This window comes from Empidonax traillii, unplaced genomic scaffold (genome assembly GCF_003031625.1).
Source record: "Empidonax traillii isolate 1590-97213 ecotype Southwest subspecies unplaced genomic scaffold, ASM303162v1 scaffold138:size3245559, whole genome shotgun sequence".
Classification (NCBI taxonomy): Eukaryota; Metazoa; Chordata; class Aves; order Passeriformes; family Tyrannidae; genus Empidonax; species Empidonax traillii.
In genome coordinates, this window is record NW_020955331.1 from 54,428 (window position 1) to 79,105 (window position 24,678).

Sequence of the window (24,678 nt, forward strand, 5' to 3'; positions counted from 1 at the left end):
AAAAAAAAAAAAAAAAAAAAAAAAAAAAAAAAAAAAAAAAAAAAAAAAAAAAAAAAAAAAAAAAAAAAAAAAAAAAAAAAAAAAAAAAAAAAAAAAAAAAAAAAAAAAAAAAAAAAAAAAAAAAAAAAAAAAAAAAAAAAAAAAAAAAAAAAAAAAAAAAAAAAAAAAAAAAGCAAGCCACCAAAAAAGGGAGGGCCCACACTAGTAGATAATTTCATTCTCTGAAATCCAGCTTTCAAAACAGTTACCCAAATTTCTAACATTCAGAACTACACAAGGAAAGCAAAAATGTTGCTATTCACTGGATAGTGAAATTAGCAAATAAACTTGAGAGATCCTCCCATTTGCAAAGCCTGCACCAGGAAGAAGTCTGATGTCCATGGCTTGGTGGGCAAGGGATTACTTGGAGATAGTACATGTACCATATTTTAAAATATATTCTCTACTCCTGATAGTCATCCACTTAAAATCAGAAGGTAATGCTGCTCATCCTAGGCTGCAAACCATTATTTTAATCTATCACAAGCAATCACTGCCTTCATCTTCCCCCATTACTGATGATGAACCACGACAACAAATCTTCCCTTCTTGCTTGTGCAAACTACCAGAGGAAACTACTTTAATCAATGGCTACTGTCCAAAATCTCAAATCTAAAGATAAGTGACAATAAGTAAGAAAACAAAGGTTTATTTCTCAGAAAGCAAGTATAATTAAAAAAACCCAAAGTATCACTTTGGTTAAATTAAAAAAACTAGAGACCAGCCTGGAGACACAAAGCCTTGGCAACCCACAGAGCCCAGCAGTGACATGAGTGTGAACACCACACACAGCTACAGACACACACACCCCCAATGTGAAGGCTGAAGTTTAGGATTAAATGAGCTGGTGGCTGAAAGCATCCATTTCCATCTCAGCAAAAGCATTATTCTTTAACAGCAACACAGCCCTTTCTTTACAGGTAACACATTTCTGCAGCCCTTACAGCAGAACAAACGGTTTCTAAGTCTATTTAAAGAGCTCTCTTAATCATGCTTATACATGTACACAAGTAGTACTTTCTCTCAAGCTTTCCAAAAACCTTTTGGCTTACAGCAAGAACAGCTCTTCTACACTGTACTTTGTTTTAAGGATTACACATTTCTAAGGTATTTCCTATAAATAAAGTTTTTCTTAAATAAAGATTAATCAAGGGTAGACAGCTGCAGTAAAAGCTCATCTTATTTCTCTGAAGGTGCAAGGCAAATCTTACAGCATGTATTCTATCTTGTTTTGACTCAAAATAAGGAAAATCTGCAACAGCAGCACTGTTGAAGTGCTTGGAGGATATGAGGCAAGGTTTGTAGAAAGAAAGAATTTCTTTTTAACTTATACCACCTGACAACTGGAGAAACCAGACAAGTTTTCAGGCAGGTACATTTATTGGGTAACCAAGGCATTTAAAAGTAAGTTTTAAAAAATCCAATCCCCTACCTAGCTTCTTTACATCAGCATTTCAATTCCAAAGAGAATCTCAGGGTTGGAGAATCTCAGTCAGCCCAGTAAATGCTCTGACAATGTGGATCTATATAGGAGAATTAGAACTCAGGACACACTCATTTTACCTTCTGAGTTATAAAGCAGGACAACAACCAAGCAGGTCACCATCACATTCAAGGGTCAGAGATGCTTTCTGAGTCCTAAAGGGAAATTATTATTCCATCTTTTCCCCATTTCCAAGCAAACTGTAATAGACACCAACACCAGGAAAGCACAGTAACTCAGCCCAGAGCAGTCCCTCAAACACCAGGCACAGAGTTTCTAACACAGGTGTAACCAACAAATCAAAGTAAGCTATAGCAAAGTACACCTCAGAATGAATCCTAGACAATTATGTGACTTTTCTGGACTTTGAAGTATCAGTTTCATGATATGTGTTTCATTTAAATAATAACCATACTCTTCACTCCTTACCAGAACTTACCAGTTCTTATCAGCTACTGCATTTAAAGTCTACTTTGATTTTGTATGGAAAAAAACATCATCTTGTACATGCAAATATAGTAGGACATAATGCCATAATCATGAAGGTGGTAACTTACTGCCTTCAGCACCTGGATCAAAACTAGACAAAAGTAAATAAAATATAAATGTTTCTCTGCTCAGTTGCACTTGGCAACTCACAAAAGATCTTACAGGTCAGAAACATACAGGATTGCTTTGCACTGGAGCAGTGTTTAAATGTAACTATATTTAAATGAAGGAAAAGGGCCTTTTGTTGCAAAGCATTTGAGGGTTTTCTTCTGCAAACAGTAAATTAAATAAAAAATGAAAGAATTTATCACAATGTGGTTCTCCAGAACACAAAACAGTTTTAATCCAGGGAGTGACATGCACGTACTCTCCAAAAGAAGTATTAGCTGCTCACTTGAAGTCCATCTGTGTTATCTGCCATCCTTCAAGTTGTACACCACAATTCCCATTGTTCATACTTTATCTTAACTAATCCTTCATCACAAAGTCAGAAGTTGTTGTCTTAACTTTCTGGAGTGAGCAAAAACATTTCAAGCCCATCAAATCAGTTATTTCTTTTAACGGTTTCTTTTTTTTATTATTATTATTAGAGCTGGTTACATGAGCCAGAATACATTTTGGCTTTCCTTTTTAAAGGAAATCCATTTCAGAAATGCACCACACCTTACTGTCAGTTTAAAGTGCAGACACCAAAATTAAAGATGAGTAAGCTATCCTAATATACTAATTACCACTTTCTCATACCTGCCTGACAAGAGTAATTTTTCTGAAGCATAATTTCAACTACTAAATCTATTTTTAGGAAATAGGTATGGTAGGTACCAAAATCTACCTGGTTAAGAAATTGAAAACAGACTGCTTCTTTACCTTCTGCCTCACTGCCTACGTCATCCTCAGCCCAAGTCTTGTGCTTTGGGATAGCTGAGATCAGTTCAGGGCTCCTTCTGTCCCTTCCCTTTGTTTAACACAGAAGGTGTCCCAGTGTAGGTACCAGTGCAGACAAGTACTTGTTATGTGTGTCCTTATAATCTTCCATACTCTGGAGCTTATAATTCAAGCCAAGGCAACACCACTATAATATCTATCAGTCACATTGTGAAAAAATGTTTTAATCTCAAACTACTGCAGTGTTACCACACTGATAAGGCTGGACATTATAAAAGTCCAGCTCATTTGGCACTCTGAGCATGCAGATCTATTTATTCCAAGCAAGGAAATTAAAACCAATCTGATTTATTAGAAATGTCTTTTTTTTCCCCCTTTCATGACCATTCAACAAAGAACTGATTTCTCTGGCTATACTATTAATGTGCCCACTGACTGAGCATGGTTGAATTTTATAAGGGAGGAGAATATATCTAGTAGATCAACTTCTACCATTAAAACCAGAAAAATCTTCCTTGTTCACACATTGTTCCTGAGGACTACAGAACATCCTTATAGACACACAGCACTGAAGTGCACACCAAACTGAACACTGCTAGCACTGGATTGCAAGACAAACTAGTGAAAATAAACCAATTAAAAATCATTAAGTTCATTTGGTATTGTAGACACTGCCAGAGGAGACACAGCTCTCAAAAAAATGATCCTTTCGGAAAAGCTGAACACTACGAAACCTTTACCTTGGACACAATGCAGTTGACAGACCCTATGTTTGCTACGAAGATTAACATTAAAGACAGATAACTACCATAAGAAACAGGATGCCAGACCTAAAATCCAAGCCATTCCTCTTGGGGGAGGAAAAAAAAAAGGACTCTCATGAAAGCATTCAATTTTTATAAAATCATTACTGAGACAGAACAGCCCTGCTTTGCCACTTTAGTGCTCAACTGTATCTGCTCAAGTGACACAGCAAACTCATTTTAAAACTGTGTGAACCAGACTCTTCAAAATCACCACTCAGGTTCAACCACGATTTTACAATGACTGACCATTACACTGGTTATGACCCATGATCTTCTCCATTTAATAAAACCTTGAATCATAGGACTATCAAGGAGAAACAGTTGAAAATAATCATTTAGCAGCGGGCAGGCAAGAATTAAACACTCCTGGCCCATTTTTCATAAACCTTTTAATCCAGAGCCCTTGCCACAAAGAACTTCTGATCTAAAAGGGACAAAAAGACAGGGAAAGGCAATACGATGATCAATACAATCAATACAACAGCAGCAACCCTGGCAGTTAAGAGTTAACTAAAATGTAAGACAGAATCCAGCTGAGGCAGGGGCAAAGCTCAGTTCCTGTAGTCCTATGAACCTCTCCAAGGCACTGATGCCACAGGAAAATCACACACTGAAAATTCTCAAAAAGCTCAGATTCTAATGAGTTTTCTGTTCTCTTTCAGACAATACCTGGCCTTTACCAACTGCCTTGTGTCCTATCTGGCTGTTCCTTGATGTCCTCTTTTCCACAGCTTCCATCATGCACCTCTGTGCCATCTCACTAGACCGCTACATTGCGATAAAAAAGCCAATCCAGGCTAGTCAGTACAATTCATGGGCTACAACAATCATCAAAATCATCGTGGTTTGGCTCATTTCAATAGGTATGTGAGACTTGGAGACTGCAAAAGGAACACAGAAGCTTTTCATGTCTAAAGCAATAGGTGAAAACTGGGCAAAATGGAAAATTTAGTCAAGTGTTATTGATTAGTGGACCCCAACACCCAGGCTGGCCTAAATCCACCTCTTGGATCATACATAGATACATCACAAAAATCTGCCTGAACTGCTGCACCTTATAAGGCTTGCCACTCAATGGCCAAGGATTGAGTCAGGATGATCATCACTTTTCTTCATGGTCCTAAAAGTCCCAAAATCAGAAGACTATATCCACATGCACAGCAGGTCTCCCAGGAAAGCAAGACTCATGTTCCTGTGGTGATGTATTCTGTCCCAAACACAGTTTTAAGCCTTGATTAGATGCTGGTAAAATCTGTGCCTAAAATTGCCCCATGAAACAAGTACAGAAAGGTTTTAATTACTTATACCAAAGACTGAAGGCTAAATCACTGGCTGGGAACATCCCCACTGCCAATACAGCATATAAAAAGGTTATTATCTAACAAAAAAAAAAAACCAAACAACAAACACTCAACAGTTTATATAAAGGATAACAATGTACAAACCTTTATGATACTAGCATCTCTGTGATGTACATGCATGTATATGTACATGTCTTTAATGCTTGAAACAATAAATCTGCCAAATGTGATAACACTTAATTCAAATAACTTCATGCACTCTGCAGGCAGCTATAGTGCTGTATGCTCTGTGAGCAAGAGAAAACAAAATTATTCTCATTATTAAGGCCAATGATGCATAAGAGAATAGGTACATCCACCCAAAATTTCTGACTTAAAAAAAAAAAATGAAAAAAAAAAACTTAGTATGACAAGACACTTATGAGTTGACCTTTTAATGCCTGATTTATTGCCATTAACCACTGCTGTACTTTTCAATTTCTTTTTATCTAACACAAAACTGCTCTGCAGCTGAGCCAGTTTCTCCAAATCAAAGGTTAATTTGGTTCAATCCTCATTTTAAATGTTTCCTGTATCTGAAGGTGTGCCTCTAATTGAGAAAGGGATCAAGATGCTGAAGGGTAACCCATTTTTCTCATTGCCTTCAACAAACTTCGGTAAGCAGAGCAGCAGAGGAATACAGTAAATCCCTAGATCTCATTAAGTGGTATCAGAAAACAGCACAAATAACCTTCACCAGACAGCAAGGAACCTGTTGTTTTTGTTGTAATGTCAGACTGCTGGCAAATGAAGTGCTGACTGTAATTTAGTGGTTATAAAAAATTCATTTAAAAGACAAGACTGCTAACATTTTTTTAAACGAGTGGTGAATTACAGAGCTAGCCATCCTCATTTAAACACTCCTAAATATGCAGGAGACTTTAAACAACAAATCCATCTCAAACATATACTGCATAATTCTGGCAACTATTTAACTACTTGTATATATGAAAGAGTCAAGCAGAGTGAAAAAAAATCAGCTGTCTGTGTCCAGTCACTCGTTTAATTTAAGAGGGAAAGACAAGATTTATGTGTTTACAAAACTGCCCTTCAAAAAGTGCAAAGGTTACCCTGGAGGAAAAAAAAAAATAGCAGATGGCATTAGGGAAACAGATTTTACTGGAGGAAAAAGCCATACTAATTCTAACAACTAGAGTCAAAGCAATTCATGTGTTTTACACTTGAAAAGTTGGCAACTTTATACCACTTCCTCAATCGCTAAGGGTTAGGCCCAATGTCCTTAGAAAGGGCACTCTTAAAGCTTGGCTTGCCAAGTCTTACAAGTACTGTTTGCCCAATTACCCACGTGATGCTCTCAGCAACTCACATGGTGTCTGTCCCCCTGTGCCTGCTCCAGAGCTCAGGAATTACCTTCCTTTAAAAACCCCGAGGCTCCAGACCCAATGAAGAGATTGCAAGCCATTACCACATGCTGAAGTACTTGTTTTTTCTCCCGTAGGCATTGCAATCCCCGTCCCTATCAGAGGCATTGAAGATGGAAACAGCAACTCCACAAACATCACGTGTCTCCTGACGCCTGATCGTTTTCATGACTTCATTCTGTACGGCTCAGTGGCTGCTTTCTTCATCCCCCTCGCTATCATGATTGTCACCTATTTTCTGACAATCCAAGTGCTGCGCAAGAAGGCCTATTTGATCAACAAACCGCCCCAGCGTTTCACTTGGTCAACGGTGTCCACAGTGTTCCAGCGTGACACGACACCCGCCTCCTCACCAGAGAAGGTGGCCATGCTAAATGGCTCCAGGAAGGACCAGACCTTGTCCAGTGATATGCCTCTCTGCAGGACATCTACAATAGGGAGGAAGTCCATGCAAACCATAACCAACGAGCAAAGGGCATCAAAAGTCCTGGGGATTGTATTTTTTCTTTTCCTGTTAATGTGGTGCCCATTTTTCATAACAAACATAAGTTCAGTTCTGTGCAACTCCTGCAACAAGGAGCTTTTCCAAAAGCTTTTGGAGATATTTGTTTGGATAGGATATGTATCCTCGGGAGTGAATCCTCTTGTATATACGCTCTTCAACAAAACATTTAGGGAGGCTTTCAGTAGGTATATCACTTGCAACTATCGGACCACAAAGCCTATCAAGGCCCTGCGGAAGCGCTCCAGCAGGATCTCTTTTAGAAGCTCTGTGGCAGAAAATTCCAAGCTCTTTGTCATGAATGGGATGAGAAACGGGATTAACCCCATTATGTACCAGAGCCCAATGAGGCTGAGGAGCTCACCCATCCAGGCATCATCGGCCATTCTGCTGGACACCCTGCTGCTCACCGAGAACGAAGTCGATAAAACAGAAGAACAAGTCAGCTACGTATAGTGGGACTGCGGCCGAGTCTGTGTATAGCATTGCTGTATGTATTATTCTAGATAACTGTGCTGTAAGAGGGTATAAATACTACTGTTTTCTGTTATTTATGCAAGCAATATCTTATAAATTTATATTAATTCCTCTCCTCCAAAGACTTCTCTACTTTAACCCCAACTCCACGGTTGCCATGGTGGCAACTGCAACTTCATTCCATGAAAAATGACTCATGCAGAACTGTAGCCTAAGGAAGAGGGAAATAAATAAAACCTAAATCAGTTTGAGTATGTGACTTCAGTTCTCATCATCTTCAGTCTCTTCAAAGCACATCTTTATAAGAAAAGCATTTCTGTACAAACACTATATTTAACATTCACTCTGGCAAGAAGACAAAACTCTGTAGCTTGATGGTCTACAATGGAAGTATCAGGGGGATGCAAGATTGCTGGTTTTAATTTAAATCTCTGTACAGAGAGCAGCACACAAGCTCACTGCATTCCCTCCTACAGATACATTCCTCTGCTGAGACCGAGTATCCACATGCCAGCTTTTCTTGTTCTCTCAGGGTATGTAAGCCACAAGCAGAATCACTTGTTCCAGAGTGCCCATTCCACAAGGCATGATTAAACATTGGGTGTGCAGAAATTACCTCTTTACTGTGGGGACAGGCAGAATCTCTCACCCACCTGAATTCCATCTCCATTATACTCACATATGCATAAGCCCAGTACTGTCAAATGTGTTACAGAAAACTGCCCTTTTATCTTTTCATGCCAAGAAAATGAAATATTTAATAAAACCAGGATGATACATGATCAGTGATCATCAGTAAAGCAGGACAGGCAGTGCCTGGAACATCCCTATAACTTACATGAACAAACTTCCTTTTTTATGCTATGGGAACTACAGTGAAAGCTTTCCCTCATTCAATGTAGCTCACAGAAAGTACAAAAATCACAGACAGAATAGCTACTTCAAGTGAAAATAAGAGCAAGTGTTTTAAGAGACAGCAGAGACAACAGTTCATTGCAGTTTACCTTAGCTCAAAATTATTTAATTGGATTAATTGGCGTGAGATTGGAACCACAGAATCATAGAATAAACCCACAGAATTACAGGTCCCAACCTGCATGCTCTCCAATGTGCTCTACACTTCTATATGAGCACAACATTCATAGAAAGAATCGGTTCTCACAACCTCTAGGGGCTACCAAGGTCTGTCACTTGGGAAATCAGAAGCTTCTGATAGTTCCATAATTATTTTGAAGCTCTTTGGGAAAAGAAATTGGATTTCCCCAAAGTCCTGGAGTTCTAACAGCAAACACCCAGATCACCATTTTTTCAACAGTTTCCATTTCCAGTAAAATTTTCGGCTTGGGCTTTGTTTTCATTTTTCATGTTTTCAGCATTCTTTAGTTACACACTAAAATTATGTACAGCAAAAGGCTGAGATTTTTTTCATCTGCAGAACACTAAGTACTAAAGATAACGTGTCCTTGTAACATCTATTTTTATATATTTAATTTAAAACATATGCAAGCTCCAAACAGAGCCTACCATAACAACTGCCAGAGATTTCCAGGAGAAAGCATTAAAAATATATCTGTGGTACTTACAGTAAAAGTTGTCTCCTTCCTCCCCTTTTGGGTGATAGTCAGTAGCCATTTAAGTCAGAAAAAGCTCTAACTGCTCTCATTCCTCTTCAGGCAATCAAAATTTGTTTAAGAGGATTCTGTAGTTAAAAACCAGAACTGATGGACTGATATAGCTATGAAAGATATCTACTCTTAAAAATGTTTGAGCATCAAAAGCCTTTAACAGGACCTAGATTACTTTGAAGCTCAAAGAGGGAGGAGGAGTAGGATCAAAAAATCACCAAACCCTCCAAAACTTCCAGCTACATAGCTGAAAACATCACAGACCAGTGCCTTATTTAACCTGGAGCAGGTGCTCTGAGTCCAGGGAAAGGTGCGACCACATCCCTGCACAGAGTGATCACAGGAAAAGCCTTAAAAGCATCATCTGCAATGCAGGAACCAGTTTTCCTGAGGAGTAACACCGAGAGGCAAACAGCTACAGTACAGTTCTTGAGGGGTTATTGCAGTCAGAGAGCAAGAAGTCACCTTTGAAAATTCCCTTGATGCTTAAAAAAAATCCACATTAATTAAACAAAAAATGTTCATCTAGCAGGCAACAATCATCTAATTTCAGCAACAACTAAAGTTTTCCCTTTCCAGAAGAAACATCACAGATGCCACACAGCATCTAGAAAAAACCAAGTGGCAACTTAGTTCTGTTTGACCCTGTTCTTGTACACCTGTCAGTCTGCAATCTGTCTTACACGAGGAGTAATTTGCCCTAAGTGTCCCACAGAGAACGATTTCAAGGACCCTCTGTAATCAGTGCTTAGACTCCACAAACAGGAAATAAACCTTGAAGAAGTCTCATCCAACAAAGATGTATCTTCTCAATTCTAGTAACTGTAAATAGAAGCTCAACATGTTCCAGTTACTGAATTTAGTCAGCAACAATAAACCTCGAGCAAGTGACGAATCAAAAACCCAGTCTTCCTACAGAGAAAGGAAACTTCTCAATAGACAGAAACACATCAGCAAGAAAGCAAGAACATTCCAATTAACACACTAAGTGTAGGAAGACATTGCTTGTCCACTGACAAAGCAAATAAGCTGAGACTTCAGATAACAGCTCTGGAAAGCAGAACAACAGAGCAAAAAGAAAGATGATGAGAGATGCACAACTACAAAACAGAAGGACAACATAATGCACGGCAGAGATCTTGTTTTAGCAACTGTTTCTACAAGAACAGATCTGAACAGAGACATCACCTTCATTAGCAAGACAAGATCAGAGAGTCACTGCAAGCTACTGTAAGAAAGCACAAGTTTGTTGTATGGTAACCAAGGACAACACTTGGTGTGGTATCGACAAGCGAGGCAAGAGGCTCAGGACTAAAGCACCATCTTTAGGTAACACAAATTTGTAAAATATATTTTTACACACTGGCTGTGAAGTGAGAGTATTCTTGTAACTTCCAGCTTCTTTCATAAAGACAACAGCCTCAATAATAACTGATTAAAGCTTTGCAGTCACTTGGTAGTAGAACACAAGGACATTTTTACAGGAGAAAGAGGTCATGCACATCCCATTTAACACAAAAGAAACAAAAAGGGATTCCTTTTCCTGGAGCAAAATGCTTCCAATTCTTTCAGAATCTGGCCCATGCCAAGTCAACCACCTGGTCAGCTCTATGGCCTCTATACACTCCATAACTTACACAGTTACCTTGATCAACTTGTCTCATTACCACAAAAACTTTTATTTGGCATATTTAAGTTTTTTTTAAACTACAGAAAAGCCAAACAAACAAAACTCAAAGCTGATGTGCAACATCCAAGCACTATGGGAAGAAACACAATTTAGAAGAACAGTGGACAAGTAATGTGTTTTTGTTGTTGTTTAATTATTTAAAATACATTAGGAGATAATCAATGTTCTGGCTTTCTATGTAATTAAAAATTACAGCACAGTCATGGACATAAGGACTCAGCAGTCTTGCAGAGAGGAAAATAATGGAGTTCAAAGGCTAATACAATAAGTGGCTTGAAATGCAAATTAAAGGATTACCTAAAAAACTAAACAAGACCAAAAACCAACCAAAAAACACAAACCACAAAACCCTCACCAAACAAAAAAAAACAAGCAAAGCCAACCAAATAAAATCCCTGCCTTTAAATCACCCTGAGAAACAGATTAGCAAGAAATTCAGCTAATCTCAACAGCTGTGATACCAAATGCATTTCACAAAGCCAGTTCTAAACCATCTCCGGCTCTGTAAGCTGCAAGCCTTTAGTTCAGATTCTATCAGAAAACTTACAGGCATCTAGAAAAATGTATTAATCACTTATCTTGTATCCTCCAAGAGTAAATCTCTTCCTAAGCATATCACATTAGGCCATACTAGTACCAATTTTCAAATGCAAATACATTTAAAAACCCCAGTGTTAAGCAGAAGCCAAGGCACTGAGAGGAGAAACTGATGCCACAAACCTGTTCACCAGCACACAGAAGGCATGTACAACTTTTTTTACAGTGCTTCATAGAAAGTGTTGGTTTTTTAACATCCTTTTTCTATTGTGGAAAAATCCGTGTTGCTGCAAGCTGCTGTAAGAAAGCAAAGGCATTACTCCCCTAGATCTTTTTCTAGGCTGCTGTACATAACATCAGACTTGAAAAGCAAAGCAATGTAAGGACCGTAAATCTGGTAAAGGCACAACTGAACAACCTGGGGCACTGGAGCCCACAGAGCAGAACACTTGCCAGAGCTCTTCTGGCTTCCTGCCTTCCAAGCTGGAGCCGGGAGTCCCAGAGTTCTGGCCAATTCTCAGCACTGACTTAATATTACCATGGAGCATTAGATTTCTTTCTTCATATTGATAAAGATGTCTACATACAACTGTTACGAAGCCTTCTTTTGTTTCACTTCCCCTTTGCCTCTCTAGGCAACCATCAATATGGCAAAAACAACAGTCAGGAGAGAAGCAGCTCCCATCATTTTGCTTTAGCATGACACCATGGTGTTTACTATCAGTGCCCATTCCCAGGACACACACTGTTTCCTCCAATGGAAAAAGAAGAGTTTTACCCTGCAGAGAAGGAGAGGAAGCTTTTTCATTTTAAAATGGGAAGCTAGGTACAAAAATACAAAAGATGGCTTGCTAAAGTGTCCATTTTTACTCTTATTTTTAATAATTCATGTCAACACATGCCACAGCTCAGATTTCTTGCATCTAGGTATCAAGGTCCTTTCCAATCTCTGAAAAACAACATCATGCTCTTAAAAATTAGGAGCTTCCTGCTCTCTAAAGGATCCTCTTTACAAATGCCCTACACAGTTACTGACAACTCATTTTCAAATTCCTTAAACCCCACACAACAAATGAGCCCTTTATTCTGCAAGACGGACATCAATATTCCCTAAAAAACCCAATAGGAAGTTTTTGCCTTAAAAAAAAAAATTTGTCAGCTTCATTTAAAGGTTCAAAGAATCTCAGCATTTTTGATTACTTAATTTGAAAGTTCAGTTGTTGAACAATAGTTTTAAGGCACATTCAAGGAGTGAAAACCACAGAAAACCACATTAGTTATAATTCTCAGTGCTTAATATATCCAGTTAGCCAGTCAGAAAACCTTAGTATGTACACTCCTAGAGAAGGAAAATATTTTTCTGCAATTAGAGGGGGAGAACATAGTAGATTGGTTTCTCTCTCTCTTCTCATGCAAATTGTGATTAAGTGATCTGAAATCTTTATATAGAAGCTTATAGGCTTATTACAGGCACTATTTTAGGCCCTATGGAGTAAGTAACTTCCTGAAGGAGTAACTTCGGAGTTTTCAGCAGGATACAAGCTGGGCTGAAAGAACTATGTCAGGTTTACACCAATCATTAATTTACTTATCTGTGTAGACATTCCAGTTTATAGGAGGAAGTTGAAACACTTCTGAGATTTTCAAAAACTGTCAAGTGATAAAAGGCTCCGAGCCCTACATTCCAAAGTAAGTAAAATCTCATGCATATAAATAGTCTAAAACAAAGAGAAAACAATAGCAGGGAAAGAACCAATGCAAGATGTCATACTGTATTCCTTGAAACAATGAATGCATTTGTGCAATCTGATTGTACAGCTACAATTCTCATTAGAAGTTGATTAGTTTTGCCAGATGCCAAGTTCCAGTTTGGAACATAGCTCTGTTTCCAGTTTCAGACCTGCAGATAAAGGCATTTTCAAACCAGAAAGACTTCAGTGAAAGTCTCTGGCTTCTTCTGATTATAATGAGATTTCTGCTACTTTCCTTTCACTGAAAGGGACCCTCATTCTCCTCTCCCAGGAAGACTGAATAAGACAAAGATAAAACTGGTTGAAGAGTAAACAAAACATTTTCAAGTTTTCCTATGCAAGAATTACCAAGCAGGTGTGTTTCACCAAATTCCTCTTCTTCACAGTGAAAACACTGAAAAAGTCACTGGTACAGATCACGGTAGAGTGACTGTCATCCTCATACTCAGTTACCCAGATCATCTGCCATCTGCCTTCTGGATAAAGGTAGGTCAGAGGAGTTAAAGAAAACAAACCGTCCAAGTCTTCCTGGAATAACACCCAAGTATCTGATCTGCTTGTCTTAAAAAAAAAAAAAGTGTTAAAATACCAAAGGCTATGTAAACACAAAGAATACAAAAGCAGGAAACATTACTATTTCACTTGCATCGTCCTAAAAAGAAAAACTGAACACAAGCCATGCAGAGTTCTCCCTGTTTGGGTAGTGTACACTTATCAGTTGAGACTACACCTTCCTTTTGGGAATCTCTAGAGGCTGCATTGTTCCCTCTTCTGCCTTTAGCCTTTTCCCAACAATACTTCACCATGGCAAAAGCAGCATCCTACAACTTAAGTCCTACTTCCCCATGACTCTCATTCCCCTTGACTTAACTCCTATGAGAGCATTAAACCTTTTTAGTTCATGCTTTGAAGCACTGCTGCATCCCACATTGAGGCTTTCTCACAAATCAGATTTGTTCTATCCTACATTAATAGTTACAATAACAATAAACATTTACCTCCTCATTTTGTATATCAACCAAAGTGTTCAGATACACTGCAGCGCTGCTCTAATAACATAAAAATAAAGCTGACTACATAAACCAATCACATCTCACTCTGCCATACCAACAAAGATCAATTCATGATATAAATTGGTAAAAATTAAGATAAAAATAATTGCTTCCATTTCTAAAAAGCAAAACACTTAAATTTATCATGTTTTCCATCCCATCATAAGAGTCTTAAAAAAAAGGCTGACCAGAAATCACAAGCACCTTAAATGCTGTTTTCCAACAGCCATAAATATTTTATAAACCACTTCAGCACAAAAAAGGAACAATATATAAATATCAACAATAAGGTAAGTTTGCCATCTATGATCATTGGCAAAAGCATCAGAACTGGGAAAACAGAAACACATTACAGTAGCCAAGTCAATACATCACTTTTCTTCTTGCTGTTTCACAGTACAGCCCTGCATCCACTCTGCAAGCTCCAAACATCTCAAGCTTTATTCATGCCTCTCTACCATTTTACAATAACACTTTAACATGTTTTCTGTAAAAGGTGGCTATTTTTAAAAGAGGGAAAATGTAAAGTCAGAGGTCTTTATGCTGCACTATTTTGACTGTCTTGTTAGTTTGGAAGAGGAAGAAAGGAGGAGGCAGTTCTGAAACATTTCTCTTGCACCAGAGTCTTTTCTGATAATTCAATACAGCAGCATGAAAAAGATCTGTTGCAAAATATATAACTGGTGCCTAATTTTTGTTTGGCACTAAGCCAAGAGGCGAAAAAGCCACAGCAAATCCTATAGCCAGCAAGCTGTGCTCTCCATCCCCAGCCTGAACCCATGGACTGCTTCGAAACAATTAACAGCAAGAATGAGCAGCAACAACACAGCTGGTCAAGGTTCAATTCTACATACAGGGTACCCTGGAAAGCTTTGGGGAGTCCAGAAAAAGGCCAAGGAAGGAACTTTTGTACTATGTGAACAGGACCCTGCAATGTATTCTGAAGCTCAAGCGGTATGACTGATACTGCTCTGCTGCCCTGGGTGACCTGCCTGCAGACGTTCCCACAACCAGGCAAGTGTGCACCCAACATCCTGGAGTGTAACTGGTCCAGTAGCACAAATCCCTGCTCTCCTAATCCCTTCTAAGCTCTTGCAGCATAGCTGATGTTCTGAGCAATGCCCAGAGCACATCAAGCGTTCCTTACATGGCTCACCCTCAAAGTACCAGAGGAACTGCTGAGCAAACACAGCCACTGATCCTGTTGCAGAAGTAAGAATTTCATCAATTTTTCATGCTTACTCCAAGCTGTAACTGGGTAATTTGGTATCTTTCATAACACACTAGAAAATATAAGCTTGCAGTTTTTAGGTAAAACTTAAGAACCTGGACTAGTACATCCAATCTAAACCTTGATTCATGAATTTTGAATAATGAAGAAGCCACACATATTCTTTAGTAGATTTTTCCAGTAATTCAGAAGTATAAGAAAAAAAAATATTTCCATGCTTAAAAAATATAAAAAGTTAATCTTCAAGTTCAAGCAAAACCTTGTTGCTCTAAAATTTAAATGCCATGTTTTATTGTGTTACGTTCTACCACATTTTACTCTGATATTATGCTGTTTTCATTAACTGTGGCCGTAAAAGTCAAGATGTGCTCTTGAATGTACACAGGGTTGTATGTATGTGCTAGCAAGGAAGACTCACAGAAGTAAACAAGGACAGCAAAGCCTTACAGAATGTTCTGCTATGCAAATGTATTACCTAAAAATAGCGGGTTTGTGATGCTTACGACACTTTTTAGTTCAAATCCAAGAGGAAGAACATTTATTCACAGATAGCTGTAATAACAGGAGAAAACAAGCTAGGTACTTGTGACACAAAGTGAGTTTGTGGGCTGTAGTTCTGTCATGTTCAGTCAATGGTGCTTTTAAGGAAATCACCGCTCTCTGACTGGGTGACCTCCACCCTTGCATGGATTTTACTATTCCTATAGGAGGAACAGACAGAAGCACAAATCTGAGCTACTCCTGCTGCTGTACTGTACAACCCAGCAGATGAACTCACAGCTCCAGCATGTCCAACCCTGCACTAAAGCCATGAATTCCCCAAGAGAAACTTGGAATGCATTAAACAAATTTATTGTCTTATTTCAATCCTGACTTCACAGTTCCCCTTCTGTAACCACATACAAAGAATTCAGTGAGAACTCTTCTCACAGGAGCTTCAGCCACGTTCCTTCACCTATGACAAGATTAATTTCTGGGGCTTATCCCACTGTGTCACAGACCTGCTCACCTCCCATCACAAAACACTCCATTCAAAAGCTTTGTACACCCAGCAGCTGACAATTAATTACTCTTGATAGTATTCAATGCTGCATTAGAGGCCTTTAAGACAAGTAACGCAGTTAGACTTCAAAAACAATAGTACTAAGAAAGAAGTGTCTTTTAGTAATGAAATCTGACTCCCCATCACTTGTTCTTTATGTCTCTGCACACCTGCAGTGTTGAGCTGGGCCACAGCACAGTTAGTACCAACTGCAGTTTCATCAAACAGGAAAGATAACTGTAAGACCAGCACCCAGATCCCTACACCAAGAGACACTTCTTTCTAGGAACTGAAATACTGCTTCTGGTTTACAACTAGAGAGAGTAATGCCAGGGGTGATCTGTGGGGCCATCTGAGCAGAAAATCCCTTCCGTTGTTGCATGGGAACGCAGGGGTCTGGGCTAGACAAGCCAAGGGCTCTCTCCAGAGCTGTGTCTTAAAGCAAACAACTCATCCTGTATGTCGTGAAAGTCATCAAGTGAAAAGTGTTGGAAACTACGATAGCCTGAGCCAAACCTTTTGCCAGGGATAATCAGCTAAAGAGTTCTAGTCCTTGGCTACCAAGTAAGGTGTACACTGGACTTTACAAGGAAATGCTCCTCCCTATTGTACAGGTAGGTGTTGGACTGCACCTCTCCAGAAAGGGAAGGATAATATCTTAACCACTGCAGAGCAGGTGAAAGAGTCAAAGATGATGCCACTCATTTTCTCATTGCTGGATAAGATGAGAACAGTCCCTGAACTATGCTGATCCAACCAGATGCCAGCACACGGTAAATGGTTTAGCTCAGAGCCTTGAAAACTTCTCATTTTGGTAGGAGCTACTGACGTCCAACTATGTTTTGCATTTGTTGAAAAGAAAAATTATACTGAAATCTGAGATCAAAAGGGCTTTGTCACAACCTGTTTGGAAAAAAGATGCCTGAAACTATGGAAGGCCTGCATGGAATTTTCATTCTGTACACAGATGCAGAAGTCAGTTAAACAGACCCCTTGGCTTCAGGAGAGGCAGAGATTGCTGTGCAGAACAGAACAAGCTGTGCTCTTTGGAAACAACAGAGCAGAAGCACTTGGGAGATGCCTGCTGCCCACAGAGAGAATCCATCCTGTCTGTAAACCACATCCAGTTGCTGCCAGAATATCCTTCAGGTAAAATGGGATGATACAGAGTCACTTCTACATGAGGAACAAATGGGTAATGACAAATTGACTGCTCACATCAGTAGCCCAGAATTTTAATCCCATCTTTAAAAACCTCTCATCCTGCTTTTAAGGACAACCACCAACACAAAGATGTGAATGTAAACTACAAGTGTGGACCCAAGTATTGCACTACCTTGTCTCAGACACCCTCAAAGGCTGCAGTTTGGCTCAGGGCTCAGATTACACAGATCTGTATTAACAGATGAAGGTGTAGTCCTTGCAGAGCCTTCCAATTTTCCAATCCAATTAAAAAAAAAAATCCACCTCAAACTCCCCTTAGCTAGGGAACTGTAGGGCAGTACAAAATACCACTTCAGCAATAGACTTCACTGAGAAACCAAAGCAAATATTGTGACTGTTTCATGATGGGCTCACATTACAATGTAATCCCAGTAACCTGTCAGGGTTTAACAGTGAATACTTAAAAACCAAAAACTATTTCAATGTCCTTCTTCAGTTTTTTTTTACCTAAGTCACAACCTCCAGGAACATTTCAGATGGCCATTAGGCAGATATATTTGTCTGAGTACTGATGCCTTCAGGAGGTCTGGCATAAGCACTATATATTTAATTTTTCATTAACTCTCAATCCTACAAATATTAATTTTTCATTCTATTTGTCAACTTCATCTTTGTTCAGACAATTAAGCCGTAAAATTTGGAAACCAACAGAAAGACTCATTAAGCATCTGCTGAACATTAAGGAAGGCTTCTAATTCTGAACCAAGTTTTATTCTCTCTCAGTTTTTTTAACTTTTCAACATCCATTGAGTTAGCAATTGAGTCATTTTATGAAAGCAATACCACACATTTCCTGAAAAAGTAATAGACGTCAAATTGAAGGCTGTAGAAGTGACCAAGGAAGATACTGTACCTGAACAGAATGAAACCAAGTGACTCCACAGCTGCCCGCCTCACATCGTCATTCACATCACTCACCTACAAAAGGGAAAACAGGACATTCATAGTATAGTTAAAACACTTGAGGACTCTGCAACATTTCAGGCAAGGTGGCAGTTATTCAAGAAAAAAGGATTATAGAGAAAGTTAACAATTATGTACAGCCTTAGCTGAAACAGCCTCATCCTTGTTCACACACTGACTGCAAGCCAGTCAAAAAGCAGACAGACCTCATCTTTTACAGATTAAATTGTCTTTTTCTCCAGGCCATCATTACACAGACTATTCACTGCAAGCCCATTATCAACTATTTTAGGTACATATTTTATTTTTTTAGTAAGTTCCTCTTCTGTGATACCAGGCTGAATATTCTCTTGCTGAAAGTCTACTTGCCCTCATGTTGGAAGGCCCTATTAGTTCTACTCATAGTGCTGTGAAAAGCTTTCTTCTACTCATGGTGCTATGGAAATCTTTCTTCACTTCACAATCTCCGATCTGGACCAGAATATTAACACTGCAGACACAAAGCCTGTCAAACTAATGTGCTTACTTTCTCACCACCAGTTTCTCCCCAAGTGCTCCTAAGCCCACAGTACTTACAGCCACATGCAGTAGGCGTCTGATGGCCTTGTTGTTCCCGGAGCCACAGTATGCCATAGCTACAGTGTACATGCCAGAACGACGGAGAATTGGATCCTGGAAGAGAAAGCATCGATATTTAACATCCATCCAAATGGTGACATGGTAATTCTGGCCTTAAATCTGTTCTACTCTTGGGCCTGGGATCTGGAAACAGGTGGCACCGCTGCTTAATTATTTATTTGAGACAAGTAAGGGGATAATCATCAAAGCAGAGTTATTATTATCAGTTTCAGGGGGACAGAAAGTTACTATGCCACAGGCTGTCAAGGAATATATAGCAGCTGTGTCATTCTGCTTTTTACTTGTTATCTGCTGTTGACCACTTCTAGAGCCAACTACATGAATGACCCACCTGCAGCAACCTTCATCTATTTTTAACCATTACATCTCCTTTCTGCTGCTCACAAGACAATAAAGACCAAGCATGAGGATAAAGAAATACACAACTAGGTTGTGTTGTTCTTGTATTTTTCATCAAAGTGAAGCAACTTGTGAAACAGCCCCACTTCAGACTTATGTAACATTCAAAACAGCCAACCCACTGTAGCTGGAGATTTCACAAACAGAGAGAAAGGTCACCCATGTAACAAAGAGTCAGGGACTGAGTCCCAGCTCAACTTGCCTTATCTCTGCAGAGACTCTCAATGAGAGCATCTGCCTCCTCCATCCTCCCATACATGACCAGAGCAATCCCAACGGCGAGGCCTCGCAGGATCTTTTCATGCTGGGTTTCCTGTGCATAGCCAACCATGTCCTCAATAGCCTGGGCATTTTTAGATCCCAGCATAACCAACCCCAGTGCCAGGCCAGCTGCCTCACCTGCAAAGCACAGAAAAGCAAAAAAATCAAACGAATTCTGTTCCCAAAAGTAGTAAATATTGTATCTAGAGAACCATGAAATGTAGGCAAACCAATTGCTTCTGGACACCACCTTGCCCAGCAACTCCATTATTCATGGCCAAATGTGCTTGTAATGACCTGCCAGCCACAATTTAGTGTTCTTCCCTACCAAGTTCAATTATCTCTTCCTTGGGCCAAGAGATGCTGAGATCATTTTCCTCTGAGTCCCTACCAATGCAATAATTGCTGCCACAAGCTTCTCTAAGCCTGTCTCTCAGCCCCAAAAAAGTACGTCTCTGGAAATCAGGCACACTCAATAAAAAGCACATGACAAAGGAAAGAATAGAGCAAAATAAGGGACTGCTTAAAGACCTAGCATGTCTTATCAATACTTGGCACAGTGCCACAGATCAGTCCTGACAGGACCTCTGAACATGACTGACACATAACTAAAGAACCATGCTGATCAGAAAAAGGTCAGTAAATAAAACACAGCTAGAAACAATCTATGCCGCTAGCAGAAAACCTGCGGGGGAAGGGGGGGAGGAAAAAACCACCACCAAAAAGACCCAGATGCCTGATAAGGCCTCAGATGGTTATTTGCTTTGAAAGCACAGCATTTACCTGTCACTGCATCATCCTGGTATAGATTTGTTTTCAGCAAATCGTACACATCTTGACGTGCTGTCCCCATGGCAGCCAGACCCAGGCCCAGGCTGCCACCGTGTCGCACAATCTAGACAAGCATATGCAAGGTCAGTCATCACAAAACAGGGAACAACATGCCTTCAGCTGAGGTAGACATCTTTCCATTAACATAAAGCTGCAAACTTTTATCCCCATGCTACCCAGACTGACCTCTTGACCTGCTATAAATACCACTTTCACTGTTTTAGGCAGTAGTCCCATGAAAGAGGCAGAAAATAGAATAGAAACAGAGGTTCAGAAGCCCATAAAAGAGTATCACAAGCTTTACACACAGCACTGGAGACCTTCTAGAAAGTTCAAGGTCTTTTTTCCCCACTGAGTGATTTATGCAAAGCCATAAATCTGTGCCATTTGTAAAAACAGCCAGCTAGTTATGGCTTTTAAGTGGAAAGGTAAATCAGTACCCACTTAAACAGTCTATAACCTCTTCTGTTCCAACAACAGATACAGGAAAGGCAGTACATTTGCAATAAGACAAGAGGGATTTGTTCACAGAATTTCAAAAAAAGTAATCTGAAATTCCACAAAGAGAAGAAGAGAACATGCTGCGAAAATGATCTATTCCCAACTTTAAAAGACATTTTTTGTAGAAGTCTACAAATAGTAAAGTGGTGAAGTAAAACACTTTTTATTGTGCAAGATGCATTAAAACTGCAGGGCAGCAGAAACATTTTGTGGCTTATTTCCTTGACAGCTAAGCCACAAGCTGTAACAGTGCCTGAATACTGCAGGTCCACCCACAAAACAAAGCAGATATAACAAGTGGTAAATATGATGAAGCTACAGTCTCAAATATATAAGAATTTCCTAGAAATCTTTCCTAAATGTCAAGCAAAAGGTTGTTAAAACCATCCTTTAATCCAGTTCAATCTTTAAGGCCCAGAGGGGGTTAAGTACCACGTGACTGCCATGGTCTTAATTACCTCTACCCCCCATTTCTAAACCAGCCAGCACCCTCTGCATATTCCATGCAAGACAAAGGCTCATCAGCGAGCGCAGCACATACATCATTACTGGCATTCTTCAGCTGGTTCAGCAAGTAGTCAATGATGTCCCCACCGTGGTTAGCGTGGATGAGCCCCAAGGCATAGAGACCTCCACCCTCCTGGTAGGCCGACCCTGGAGAGGTGTCCTTGGGCAGGTACGTTGCCATTAGCTGCAATGCTTCTTTCTCGTGACCCTGTATGTCCAGTAGGAAGGAAAGACAGTGGGAAGTGAAAGGTGAAAAAACAGCTGATGTAAACACTTAATAATAGTATTTAAACACATAAAGAGAAAATGTGTTGTAGCCATTACTTTCTCCACAAGAACTAGTGTTTCACTGCTGAACAATCAGCAGAAAAGAATCCCTCTGTACTGGGCTTCCAGTAACCACAGTATACGAGTATTCACCAATCACTTGGTCACTGGTCTAAACCAGGACACGCTGGGCCTGAAGCTACACCAATTCATTCACTAGAGCACTTAAATGAGGGCTGAGGCACATAAAACAAAGACTTCTTTTTATTTAAAAAAAGCTTTAAATATACCCTCTCTGTGAATCAAATTGAAGAAAATGACCACTATTCAACCTTAATGAAGCTTACTGCAGTAAAGACTTAAGTGTGTCCAAAACTCTCCAAAAAAACTTAAGAAATACATAAATGCAATTTTAATTGCAAACTACTGAATCTCTTGACTCAGAAGGGAAGAGAAGAGCTAGGAATAAGGCTCTCTTCTTGAGCCAAGTTATCCTACCACTTTTTTGATTCCTGGCAAAACAAGCCATAAATTATATTTGATATCATATGAAATAATATAAGCACAGATTTTTAGTGCAAAGACTCAAAACATGCTACAGCTGTGCCAGGTACACTGAAGGCACCATTCAGAATCTCCATTTCTCCGTTTTCAGTGTTCACAAGTCAAGCATTTATACTGAGCAGAGAGAACTGAATGCAGTGTTACCTTGTGTATAACACCCAAGCTGGCGGTGGCAGTAAACTTAGCCCAGTTAGTGGCCCTGGCCAGCCACTCCAAATTGTCTCTAGAAGATGAAAAGAGAAAGGTTGTACAAAGTTTTTCACACAGCCCGTTCCTGATCCTGTAAGCAAGGTTTCAGAGCACTGATGTCTGCTTTCAAATCAGAAAGTAGCTCCAGAAGGAAAGCAGGTTAACCACATCCCCACTTTATACCTCTCTCCCTTTCACCAGCTCTGATTTTTGCCTGGTTTTAGTCAAGCTTCTAGATATGAGTGATATCAATGAAACATGGAGTACAACTGCTCCATATGCAGCCCACCAACTCTATGGGAGAAACTGAAGCAGTTTCTGGAGCTTTCCTCAAGTCCCTGGTAAGGTCAGCCCATATATTTTCCTTCCAAGAGTCATTCAGCACTGTCAGTCTCTACCAAAAAAAGACACATCATCTCAGAAATTCTCCAGCTGGTAAACAAAAAGAAGTTCCAGATCTCCACCCTCCAACTGTTCATATGGTTAGCAGTCAAATAAAGCCAGTTTGTGAGTACAGAGGAAAGGAAACAATTCTCTAAGACCGTTAAGAGTTCTGCAGTTACAGCTTTGGAAGCATCAAATTAAGCAGGGCAACAATGTTGCCGAAACACCTCTAAATGACACTCGAGCTTCCTTGCCATGGATTTACCTAAGGAACTGGTCACTGGTTGTCCCACAATGCATAAAGGAGTTTGCTATAACAGTTGCTGTATGACACACGGAATTCCGCACTGCATCCTGAAAGAACAAGAACAATCAGTATCACCAGTCAGCAAAAGATACGCTCCAGGTCACTTAACATGCCTGCCAGTACACCAGAGAAATGGACTGCAATGACCCTCAATTTAACCAGCAATTTCCCTTTAATCAGTTAATAGATTGTTAATACTCTTTAATATATCCTCAACCCATCCTTCCCATGCAAAACAATCCTTTCTATGAGTTTCTGTCAGAGATGTGATTATTTCAATGGCAACTTAACTGGAGACCCCCCCTTTTCATTTCCCAGAACTGAGCACTGCAGAGTGTGCTGCTGACGTTTTCAAGCCATTCCCAGAACACTGCAGAATCACTCCTGAGCACTTAACCAGCAGATGGAAAAGATTTTCCAATACATTTGAAGTGCATCCTGAAATAGATGAGCACACTAACAAGCAACCCCTAACACTTCTACTGATGATGTGTATCTTATTTCACATATAAAAAACTTCTCCTATGGTTTCTAATAATCCTTTAGGTTAAGAGAATCTAATTTACCTGTAAGTTTTCATTATTCCACCCATGAGTAACATCTTCCAAAACAAAATCAGTTACTCAATTCACTTGCACTGCCTACATTACAGTATCTGATTGGTTTTGTCTCCAACAGGGAAAAATTGGTCTCTTAGCACATACCAGGATTCCTTTAGCCAAGCTGTGGGTTTGAGCCCATAAACACCTCAACCAAGACACCTGTAACTCACAGTCCTGGCTGACTCCCTCCCTTCCTTCCCAACCAGCAGCATTTGCAATGGATCCGACGTGGAGCTGGAAGGTGAGTTTTGTTCATATTACTGAACAGATGAAAAATGAACCCACCAAGAAAAGTGGTGAGAAAAGATTAGTTTTTATAACCAATGAGAAAACCAAATTTTAAAAAATCAACATGATAACAGCAGCCTGTCACTAGGTCATACCAGCTGTATGCTGAAACCATCTAATTATATGGCTTTCTTTGGGTGCAACCAGCTCTTCAGCCCCCCAAGTTCAACTTTTAAATGACTAAAACTCATATTTGTATTCACAAAACCCAAGGAGGCCATGCTAAAACATAAGACAATGTTGTAAAATAAAAGCAACATGGTCAAAACAAACACAGGATGAATCCAAGACAAAGCCTCTCTTACCTTTGTGTTTTTGAGGATCATGAGGTCTGTATTGTTGTTTCGTATTAAAAACTGCAGATGTAACTCAATGGCCATTTCCCCACTTAAAATTTTAATCATTTTTGAGATCTGGTCCTTAGGCTCTGGGTTCTTCACATACAAGCAAAAAGAAGAAAAAAAAAATCCATGAGAACCCA

General features: G+C 39.5%; 2 protein-coding genes across 2 annotated transcripts in view; one reads left to right on the forward strand and one right to left on the reverse strand.

Moving 5' to 3' along the window:
* Nucleotides 1-7,639, forward strand: part of HTR2B (5-hydroxytryptamine receptor 2B) — an 11,248-nt gene extending 3,609 nt beyond the window's left edge. Inside the window, exons 2-3 of the mRNA XM_027884093.1 lie at nucleotides 4,365-4,565; nucleotides 6,502-7,639. Coding sequence (XP_027739894.1) covers nucleotides 4,365-4,565; nucleotides 6,502-7,382 — 1,082 coding nt within the window. The 3' untranslated portion in view covers nucleotides 7,383-7,639. The remainder of the gene's footprint in view (nucleotides 1-4,364; nucleotides 4,566-6,501) is intronic.
* Nucleotides 1-24,678, reverse strand: part of PSMD1 (proteasome 26S subunit, non-ATPase 1) — a 73,608-nt gene that overhangs the window by 38,156 nt on the left and 10,774 nt on the right. The window contains exons 10-16 of the mRNA XM_027884092.1: nucleotides 23,266-23,354; nucleotides 22,572-22,650; nucleotides 21,631-21,804; nucleotides 20,541-20,652; nucleotides 19,699-19,895; nucleotides 19,035-19,130; nucleotides 18,409-18,473 (exon numbers count right to left, since the gene is read on the reverse strand). Coding sequence (XP_027739893.1) covers nucleotides 18,409-18,473; nucleotides 19,035-19,130; nucleotides 19,699-19,895; nucleotides 20,541-20,652; nucleotides 21,631-21,804; nucleotides 22,572-22,650; nucleotides 23,266-23,354 — 812 coding nt within the window. The remainder of the gene's footprint in view (nucleotides 1-18,408; nucleotides 18,474-19,034; nucleotides 19,131-19,698; nucleotides 19,896-20,540; nucleotides 20,653-21,630; nucleotides 21,805-22,571; nucleotides 22,651-23,265; nucleotides 23,355-24,678) is intronic.